The sequence below is a fragment of the Acartia tonsa genome, chromosome 11, assembly GCF_053477335.1.
Source record: "Acartia tonsa isolate MP-2025a chromosome 11, ASM5347733v1, whole genome shotgun sequence".
In the NCBI taxonomy this organism is placed as follows: Eukaryota; Metazoa; Arthropoda; class Copepoda; order Calanoida; family Acartiidae; genus Acartia; species Acartia tonsa.
This window is the reverse complement of record NC_137270.1, coordinates 13,179,252-13,190,368: the sequence shown is the minus strand read 5'-3', so window position 1 is coordinate 13,190,368 and position 11,117 is coordinate 13,179,252. Positions and strand designations below refer to the sequence as shown.

The 11,117-nt window shown below is 29.9% G+C and overlaps 1 protein-coding gene across 1 annotated transcript; it reads right to left on the bottom strand.

Moving 5' to 3' along the window:
* Positions 1-212: 212 nt before the first annotated feature.
* On the bottom strand, positions 213-9,100 carry LOC145331783 (uncharacterized). Its single transcript, XM_080176624.1, has 19 exons — positions 8,948-9,100; positions 8,509-8,558; positions 7,118-7,172; positions 6,787-6,848; positions 6,217-6,279; positions 5,682-5,735; positions 4,940-5,056; positions 4,307-4,381; positions 4,084-4,117; positions 3,715-3,758; positions 3,441-3,495; positions 3,193-3,242; positions 2,801-2,827; positions 2,458-2,563; positions 1,897-1,952; positions 1,718-1,756; positions 1,250-1,369; positions 740-796; positions 213-408 (listed from the first exon to the last, which is right to left on the bottom strand). The coding sequence occupies exons 1-19, from the start codon at positions 8,973-8,975 to the stop codon at positions 334-336; spliced, it is 1,167 nt and encodes a 388-aa protein (XP_080032750.1). The 5' UTR covers positions 8,976-9,100; the 3' UTR covers positions 213-333.
* Positions 9,101-11,117: the final 2,017 nt, after the last annotated feature.

Here is an 11,117-nt window from a genome sequence, read left to right as displayed (position 1 = left end):
CTTAATGTTTTGGTTACCAAAGCAAAATATTAAATTAGGATGGGAATTATTGCGTATTAATAACAGTTTAAAGCACTAAAGAATTCAGTTTAACAACAGATTTGCTGAATATGATCGAATGCAAATTGGCAATTTTTTTTAATGATGAACGAAATAACAAAACAATTTTTAAAGTTGAAAATATAAAATGAAATTGATAGGTCATATAAAAACTGTTTAGTCACTATCCTTTCCGCCAATTAAAAGATATTAAAAGCACACTATCAGGCAATATTTTATTATCTTTAAGTTCGAGGTAAAATAGTTTTGTAGAGGCCCGGGCCACCATTTCTATCAAATAATTGGTTGAATACAATGGAAAGCCAGATATGCCAGGGCCAATAGAAAAGATTGTCCTACAATGTCCTGAAATCATATCAAATAATCTATTCACGCACCTCTAATTTTCAAATAAGAGGTTTACTATCTAATGGTCGGGCAAATTCGATGAAATAAATATTTAGAATAAGGGATCTATTGGGATAAGACAGTGGCCATTAAATTGATGTCCATAACTAATGATGATTCAATTATTAGTCGAAACGTTTGGACACTCAACTAAATGAATCCACTAATCAAATTTCATAAAAAGGTCTCCAAAGCCAACGAATAAGAAAAAGCCATTAAAAACTTTGGGGCTAGTGTAAAAAACAGCCAATTGTCCCCTTCCTCCCTGATTTAAAATAGATTATTTTTCCTGGAAAGCAGTTTCCAAAGGTCCAGAAACTTTTGCAGGATCAACTCCAATCATATGAGCCTGAAAACTTACTTTATTTAGTTTTTTTTTTATCAGGGCCCAGCAGCTGTGTGTTAGCAGCGACCAAGCCTCAAACTTAAATCTATTTGAATGCTTTGCTATTTAAAAAAAAAGGGATTGCCATATTTAGATTAGGTTTAGACTTCCAACTGATTTTTAAAATTGTAAATGGTTGATTTCCCTGACGATTACAGGCAGCTCCCGTGCCCTACTTTTTATTTATATTCTTAAAATTCCTACATCTACCAGTAACGGAAAGACAGTCGAACAAAGTGGGATAGATAATACTTATTGTTCATGAGAATCTTTATATCTTAAACATATATCTCTATGGCAGCGGATAAAATCTTAATTCTGAAGGGTCAATAACATATCCACCATAGTATATGTATAAAATGGACTGAGGGACAGATAACATAATAAAATATCAATTAATGTAATTAATCATATTACCAGTATAGGACAGCTGGCACCATTGACTGTAGAAATCATCATGGAGACCCAGGTTCCAATAAACACGATGCCTCCAAACAACCAAGGATTCATCTTGCCTCGCAAGTCCTTCCGCTTCCCCTGAAAGTCATTTACACTATAAGAAATATAATTTACTTTTACGAATAGGATAATTATACATTTTAGGTGTTCTCAAAGCATTATATTATGTCATAGCTGAAAATGTATAATAAAAATCACATATCAGTACTTTAACCCTAACCTTTTTGTTGGACCACCATCCCACCTTCAAATTTTAAACATATATTTGTATTCCGGCTTTTTTTCCTGAGGGGTCCCATCTTGACTATCCTAGCGGGACTCTTCTAATCTTTACTTAATTAAACTAATCCTTCATTAAGTTTTTTTTTGCTTGTGGTCCAAATGCAATATGATGGAATCCGCTCATTAAAAAATATATCATCATACCTTGTTCATTTCTTCTCTGGCATGAAGTATTATTCCCTTAAATTTGCTTTGTCTATAGAAAAATTTATAAAATAAGATCTAAAATTTAAAATTTTGGTAACCTGGAAATTTATGTTTAAAAATTTTATTTCTTGACATATATTAAATGTTATATTTGGATCAAAGAGCAAATTTTCCTTGCATAACTGTTTTGCTGATATTGAATAGACTTGTCCTTGTTTAAGTATCTCATCATCTAAAACAGTTTTTGTAGGACATTAGAGTAAAACACTAAAGAGGGAAGGGGTTGAATAACTTAAACAATTTAGCAGAAACAATTTGGTAGGGAGGAAGGTAGTTATCTGTATATACATCTAAAGCAGAAATATCTTTGTGTAGGACTACTATATTCATATTATACATATTTTAATCAGTTAATTTGTCACTGTCTGTCTGTCAGTCAGTCAGTCTGTAATGCTATGAGGGAAATTTGATTTTCTCAGTCGTTATTAAAGGTAGATGGCTGTTTTTTCTGTTAAGATTCCCTATACCAATGAGCATGCAGTAAATACAAATTATGAAAAAATGTAAATAAACTGAACTAAAAGAAATTATAATGTAAAATAAACAGGTTAAAAATTATTTAAATATCAAATAGTTTTCTTTTTTTATTTTTGATTGTAAACAACTGAAGGTAAAAGTATTTTGTTTTGAAGGTATTAAACTTAATTTTATGAAGAAAAAAAAATGATATGCAATACCGTATTGTGGAATTTTAGGATAATCTGGTATTATGGTTGTTATTTCAGTAGGCTTTCCAGTACCCGATTCTTCAGAGGATGACAATGTTATGTTTGCACAGATTTTCTGAACAGGAAAATAGGATTTTGCTATTCTTTTTAAATTATGGAAAACAACTTAATATTTAAAAATTGAAATTTAACATGAAGCTTAGCTAATTGAAGGTAATGGAACAATACAAAAAGCATTATAAAGTATTGAATTATTTTTAGACAGTTTACAAGGAAAGGCTTGGCACAATATCTTAATAATAAAAAAAACCTTGTTTTATAACTTAAATATATAAATATTAAAAGAATTTACCTCTAAAGAGTCCAAATTATCTTCAACCTATAAAATTATATAAATAGTCAAACAATTCAAATTTGAATGAGAAGGGAAAATTTAAAAAATAGCTTAAAACTTAAAATAACAATAAAGTGGCCTGAAATATTTGTAATGTAGATCTCCCTCGGTTCAATGGTTTAATATTCGTTTAAATCCTTTAGAATTTTCTGTTAGTTAGGGAAACCCTAGCCTTACATAGATATAAGACTTAGGGCACCCTACCTCATAGGCTAAAAGATCTATAGAATCCAGCTTATTATTATAATTGTTAAAAATTGATAAATTAATACATAATCCTAGTATAAAATTACAGAAGCATTATTTAAAACAGTTATTCTACTTTCAATAATGGAGAAAAAAATGAAAACCTGAGAATGTGCTTCAGCATCAACCTTTTCTATGTAAGCCCAGGTTAAACCTTGAACAAATTTAATTTCTTAATTATTTTGAATAGATATATTATAAAGTTCATACCCTAATTCAAAGATGTTTGTATCTTGTCAATATTAAATACATAAAGTCTTAGATAACAAATAAAAAGCATAAACTTGAAGCTTTATTTATTATTTATCCTTATTAACATATTTTTGATTAGATTTTTTTATGATTTGTTTACCTATCAAAGAAAGAATAATGGCTACCAATGTTGCTGAAATCAATCCTGATAAAACCTAAAAACATTATCATAAGACTCATAAATTGATATTAGATAATTTGATAATACCCTTTGGTATAAAGTAGCTTGGATGATATCAGTTTTAAGAATACTTTGAATTCCTTCTAAAATTTTTGGCCTTTTTGACAGATAATTCCCTTCAAAACAAGATAAATGTCTAATTGAGGCTATAATTTTAAGAAAGAGTAAAGACATTCATCTAAAAGTAACTAACCTCTTTTTTAATATTACTGCAGTAATTCTTTTTTGTTATATAACCTAAAATAAGTATAAAATTATCAATATCTCAATCGCAAGTTTTTCCCCTAAATTTTATAAAACAAGAGATCTATCATTTGAAAATCACTGAAACAGAGAAATGACAATTGTAAAAAATTAAATATTTTGTCAACAACTTTCCTAGTAGTCAAAAATAATTGTTTCTCTTTAATATCGGTTTTAATTGTAAGCTCATGCACTAGTACATTAAGAGTAAGAAATGGGCCATCTTTTGAAAAACATATGGAAATTCTAGAAAAGTAATAAAAAAGGTATCTTCAGGTGAACTATGCATCTAGAAAAAAATGTAACCAAAGTTAGTTACCTGTTCCAAGACCTCGAACAGTATTTGAGTTTGCCTAAATAGTTGAAGGTTGATTTTTATGTTTTCATCAGAATTTTTTTTTGGGTTATATTACTTATCTACATATATGCATTCTTTTAAAGGTAATTTCTTATTTACAGCATATGTGCTAAATTGTTCCTAACAAACCTTTGATTGATTGATAAAAATTGATAAAATTACTAAAACTTTTTAAAATTCTGACCTGGAGGCCAAGATTTCCAGAAAGAGCAGATATGGCTGGCATAAAACTCACAATCAATGTCAGAGATTGAATAACCTAAATCATTTTCAAGTATTATTTAACAACTTGGCTGGGTGCGAAATAATAATCCTAAAAAGATACAAAATATTTTCGGCTTTTTTAACAACTACTTATTGAATTCATACAGATTATGTGCTGGTCTTGAATTAACCAGGTACAAACATAGAACAGTTTGTTTGACGTATTGTTTCATTACTAATAAACAAGGTAATGATACCATTAATTTTGTCTCAATTTGGATATTATAACTAAATATTAGGAGATAATAGTTTAGGATTAAAATCATTGATTACAACCTTAATTACATATATTTGCAACAATAACCAAAAATGATATTTGTCTCAACATGATAAATAGTTTTGACTGAAAGTGAAAGTGTCATTCTATAACTTTAAAATGCAGATGGATTTATAAGCATGCCTCTAAACAGACAATCCATCTTTTCGAACTTTCTTTTTTTTTTGCACATAAGCGATTCAAATTTGAGGCTTATAAGCATCTGAGACGCTGCCGAACCCTACATAAACCTCCAGTAGAAAACAAGAGGATTATTCCTTTTTAAATCAAACCTACCTCTGCAAATTGTTTGATAACAATTCCTCCACAAATTTCCAGAACCATGGTGACTGACAGGGCTGGTAATCTCCTAACTGCCAATTCTGAAGAACCTGTTTCATAAAACTTTGCCACCTGAAACATTAGATGAGATCAGGGAGGAAATGGACATTGGAATGCAAAGTTTAGTATCCACGTTACCTTCTTCCTTGGCTCCAAAACTTTAGATACTCTAATTTTGATTGATTAGTTCCAAACTAGTAGTATCCAAACTTTTTAACTTTTATTTTTAATCTACAGAAGAATTATTTTTTTTATATCAAATTTGCGGATGTGTATCGTCCATTGTCTTATACCTTAAATTCCCTGAATGAGATATAAGTAAATTTTTACACAAAAAATAATAAAAAATATCAAAATAACATCTTTTAAAAAAGGACTGAATAAAACCTAAAAACAAACTCTTATGCCTCTAATATCTTTACAATAACATATACTAGTGGCTGCGCCCATAGCATAGAGCTTTGTATTAGAATATTGAGAAATAGCCTTAAACTATCTAAGGACTTGAACCTAAAATGTGATAGCCTAAAACCATCTTGGGACCTATGTGAAACTCCCCTAAAATGAAGAACTCAATCGGTTCAGTTTGCAATCTTAAGCTTCAGACACAACAAACTTACTTCTTTATATAATAGGATGTAATCATACAATATAATACCCCAATAAAATGAATAGCTCCAGAAATTTAACCAAATACCTGTGGATCATGTTGACTATGAACCTTGACTTCTCCTTGAAGGTGCTGGTTGTCCTGTTGGGTGATCATACAAATCAGGCAAAAATTAAAGTTTTTTTCCAAGAAGAAGGGATGAGATATGAAATCATTATCCCCTATTTATAAACTTGTGCTATATTTTAACTTTAAACTTTGAATTTTTAATAGGTTGTACAAAATGATAATTTTCAAACTTTTCCATTCAATAATTTAATCAATATGAAGAAGTAATTTGAAAATTATAATTTATGCAATGTATTTATTTATCATCCATTATCCCATCCCTTAAGATCCCTGACTTTTTAAAAAGTTAATTTCAAAGATGAAGGGGTTCTAAGATATAATTTGACTTTTTTAAGGGACAAATGGTAAAATTTGTTTACTTCAGGGTAATTGACAATTGTCCCTCTTTTCTGAAGGAAAATAAATTCAAGTCTATGTTCCATTGCTTTTATTCAGGCTTAAACACAAAATACCCAAATGCAAGCACTGTGCTTCTATTTGTTTGATCACCTACCTGGATAAGAGCATTGAATGAATCCTCACACATAGAACATCCACATTCAGCTGTGGCATTTATCTAGAATCATTATGTAAGGTAAGAAGATAACTGTATAGAATGTATTAATGTAAACTTTCCAGTAGGGCTTCGAAACCGATAAATATCCGCTGGACTACAACCGATTCTCAGCAATACTAAACAATTATATATAACGTCGTATTACAGACAATATTCTACGAATATTAAAATAAATACTGTTTTTTTTAGCCAGGGCCTCGGTGTTAACAAAACTGGTTAGATTTTAAAATTTTTCCTCTCGCGTTAACCACTGAACCTATAACCTTAAGTCAAAGGCAAAGCCTTTTTAAAAATAAAGTATTAAGGTCTTTTTTAATGTATACTCTCAAGATAGGTTTAACTACAAACAAAATATCTTTAAATTACTTTTTAAAAACCTATTAACTGTCTTTTAAGATCCTTTAGACAAACATAAAAACATGCTTAGTTTAAAGAGAATCTGCGAAATTAAAAATTACAATTTCTAATGAAAATATTATTAGCCACTCACTAAAGGAATAAAATTACCTGCTGAGAATTATTTTTAAGAAATTTGATGGTATCAATAAGCCGTTTATTGTCCTCATACCCTTTCATTTAGAATACATTTATTTCAGTTAAAATAATTAAAGGTAATAAAAAAATTAAAAGATGTCTATTCTCCTTTTATCCCATTTTCTCATACCCTATTGGATTGTACGACCATTTTGTCCTAAAGTTCATTTCCAACTACTATTACTATTTTTGCCACATTTCTGACATATCAAAAGAATAGTTTTAATATCTTTGGTAATACACGGTGTGTCTGTCACACTTTGAGCTGAAGACATGAGTTTTATTAAGAACAAATATATTCCGCCTTGAGAGAAGGTATCCTGACAATCAGCACAACTACATCCTATCTCTGTTTCTATCTAAATAAAGATATATATAAACTTTTCCAGTGTGGCTTCGAAACCGATTAATATCCGATGGATTAGAACCGGTTTTCAGCCATACTGAAAATCATGTGCAGCATCGTATTACAGACAATTTTCCAAAATTACATTAAAATAAAAATGATAAATTAATACCAGTATTGTTAGCCTGGGCCCCTCAGGGCTAAAACTAACCAGGTTTTAATATCCTTGGGAGCTGTCTATAATACGATGCGATCAATACCTATTCTAGGTGTTTTGTTGTAATACCAGATAATTTAAACTCAAATACAAAGAGATAAAGGGATTAGTAAAAGATAAGTTACTCTTACCTTATAAGGATACTAGAGGATGCGCCCTCTGCAAATAGGAGCTTTGCATTCAAAAGGAAATTAAACGCATATTTTTGATTACTGACAATGATTTAAAACAACGTTGTTTCAATCTTATCATAAATTTGATCAAAGTCACGGAACCTCACTGGCAATTAGTTTAAACCCTTGCTCTAGGATATAGGGATAGGGAATGACAATATCAAATTTAAATATTTAAGATTATGCACTATTAATGGGTCATCTCAAAAAACGCCTGTATAATACAATATTTTCTTTATTCATTTTCAAATGCTCCCAAGAACCAACATATTAGATAACAAATAAACAAATTCTCTCATAAGTTGGCTTAAAATCGTTCTGTACGCTATTTAATCTTGATTTTACTGTTTAAACTAGCAGTAACCAGACTTTTTAACCAACAATTAAAATCTACATAAGAGGTAATATTGTTTCTCAGCATTGGGGAAGTACGAACATAAATTAAAAGATTCTATTTGAACAACCTATTTATACTAAATGACATATCTACATCGATTTAATCTACTTGAAAAACAAAATGTTTGTCTTAAATTGTTTTAACTGGAAGTTGAAAATATTAAAACACGAATGCATGTTAATTGCTAATATCGAATTCCTTTATTGATCAGTACCTTTATTTCGTAAAAGGGGAGGGTCGGAGTTAAGGGGGTGAATTGATGGAATCCTTTTTTAACCAGCTGCGAGTAAATGTAAATCTGGTGCAACATCCAAGTAGTAATACATAGATTAAAACACTCCATTTATGTACATGTCCCTTGCTCTAAAATATTTGTAAGTAGCACAACAACTAAATAATCTGCACGTCCTTATTCTTGTCAATTTATTATTACTGTATAATAATTTACTGTTCCCTTTTCATTTCATTGTTGCGCTGCTTATGGACATACATTTTCTGGATTTATTTCTCAAATATGAAAAAAGGTATCTTAAATCTAAATAATATTAATAAATTGACATACCTCATCGTTGTATGAGAATATCAAGTTGCTTGATGCCGATTTTGTTGATTCTAAAAGTAACATTAATATAATAATGAATAAAAAAAACTCTCTTTTTATTATATATCATACTTTAAAGCGCATGATTTTCAAGTGTAAACTACTGGGAACCGCAACAATTTTTTGTCCGCTTTGTAAAGTCATGTTTGACAATAAATCAAAATGGTTTGGCCACGATCATATATTTCAACGTCAAAATATTCCCTTTTAGTATTCCGATATCTTTCACAAGGAATTTTTTAGTAAATATATCGTTCAGAAAGAATGAAAGTCATCGTAGCCTTTGATACAATTAAGATAAGGACATCTAATTTTTAAAGAAAATTATGGGTTATGCTTTGGAAATATATCATGTGTATGACTATGCATTTAGAAAGAAAACATGTATAAAAATATTTACTTTGAGATTTTGTTGAACGGGCTGGCATTTTCTTTTATATATTATTGTCACTTAAGCATTATATTTAATTTCACCATTTAATCAAGTAAAAAAAGAAGTAAATATGGTCTATATAACTTCCTTTTTTAAAATCACATAAAACGTACTTTTTAACTTCGAGGATTTTCAATATTTTTACTCGAAGATTTTTTTCTAAAAATTTAATTTCAAGGATTATATTTTATCAAAAGAAAAACTATATTACAATCATTTATCCTGCCTCATAAACATAATCATTATTCAGACAAAATTAATTGTTTTTCTGAAATATTTAAATTATGACAGCTAAAAATCTACCTTTTTTGACTGACTGAATTTTCTGTTGTTGATATTTCCATTTAGATGGTAGTAAATTGGCTTAAAATGAAATAAATAAACATATGATAACCATCAATTTTGTCGTGCTTCATTAGAAAAGCATGAAACTGTTTATGGTATGTGTTGATTTCTTTAGCTTTCTTTCGGAGGTCTTTTTGTGTGACATAAATGGGACTTTTTTACTGAGATCGTGTTCCACCGTCTTGTTATATTGGCATTTATATGTATTTAACATCAGGGATCTAAAGGGATAAGACAATAACCGATAAATGTAATGTACATCCCTAATAATGATATACAAAATTATTACTTCTGAAGATTACAATTAGTGGTTAAAACGTTCGGACACTTAAGTTAATGAACCAACCAATCAAAATTCAATAGGATCCCTAAAATTGTTAAGCTAACTAATAAGAAAATCTTATAATAAAACTTTGGGGACTAGTGTAAGAGAGAGAGAGAGAGAGAGAGAGAGAGAGAGAGAGAGAGAGAGAGAGAGAGAGAGAGAGAGAGAGAGAGAGAGAGAGAGAGAGAGAGAGAGAGAGAGAGAGAGAGAGAGAGAGAGAGAGAGAGAGAGAGAGAGAGAGAGAGAGAGAGAGAGAGAGAGAGAGAGAGAGAGAGAGTAAGGGAGAAAGAGTAGGCTAAAAGAGTTAAACGAGAAAGAAAAGAGAAAATGAGATAAATAAAATATCAAACATAGACATTTTTAAGGAGAAGAAGCGAAGCTACAAATTATTTTCAAAATTTTACACTTTACACATCCTTATTTATGGTAGGTTGTTGCTGCGCTACGTATGCTCTAAAATTGTTCTTGTTAAATCTGAAAGATAGACCAACATACCTTAAAAGAAGAGTATAGCTGCGCTACTAGAAAGAAATGAGTTTTGACATGCGGATATTACAGGCTGAATAAACAGGAAGGGGGAAATTTTTACTTTCAAGTCTTTCCTATGCTCGACTTTGTAAAGGATCTATGTAAGTTTTCCGGCTGTTCATAAACTCAAGAATTTTAAATACATAAATAAGTAGATTAATAGTTATTTTTCGCATCGTATTATAAACAGCTTTCCGCGGATATAGAATGTACAATTATAAGATTAAAACCAGTTTTTTAGCTCCGAGGTGCCGAAGGCACGGGCTAAAAAAACTGGTTTTGAATTTTTATATTCGTAGAAAGCTGGATATAATACGAGACTAGACATAGTTTTTTCGTATGGATGAGAACCGGTTCCTATCCGACGGATTCGAATGAATACGAGAAAAGATAATAGGTTAAATCCTATAAAACTAATGAAATTAACCTTACATAGATATAAAGAAGTAAAGATTTAAAAAAACATTTGTAAGCGTCATAACAATAAAAAAAAAAACAGATAATTGCCCAATAGATAAGAGAATCTTCTCAAAAAGTACTTTATCAAATTACAAAAAAATCTTAGTTTTATTAAGATTATTTCTAATAATTTAATTTTGATATTTTTAAAATTCAGAAAGTCGATCTTTATCTGAAGTTCAATTTTATATTAATTTAGTCACATTATGTGCACAAAATATTAAGAAGTAGGAATAAAGATTTAATAAAAGTAACACTGTTGTAATTTACTTCATTTTTTTTTTTTTGGGGGGGGCTGGGTTAAGGACGGGGTAGTTTTTGTTTGTTTGTTTATGAATGCTGGTCAGGTTTGGTTAGGTTTAAGTGGGTACTAGATAGCCCGCAGGGTTGATGCACCATGGGTAAAAGTCTTCTATGGTTAGGGTTCACCACAAGGGTTAGGAAAAAAACTTGCCCCCCCCCCCTTTATTTAAATTTTTT

Coding starts and splice junctions, on each gene's coding strand:
- LOC145331783 (XM_080176624.1), bottom strand. CDS start 8,975: ATGCCAGCCCGTTCAACAAAATCTCAAA. Junction 6,280..6,786: donor TTAAAAATAATTCTCAGCAG/GTAATTTTATTC, acceptor TAATGATTCTAG/ATAAATGCCACAGCTGAATG. Junction 1,757..1,896: donor TATCAGCAAAACAGTTATGC/AAGGAAAATTTG, acceptor CAAAGCAAATTT/AAGGGAATAATACTTCATGC.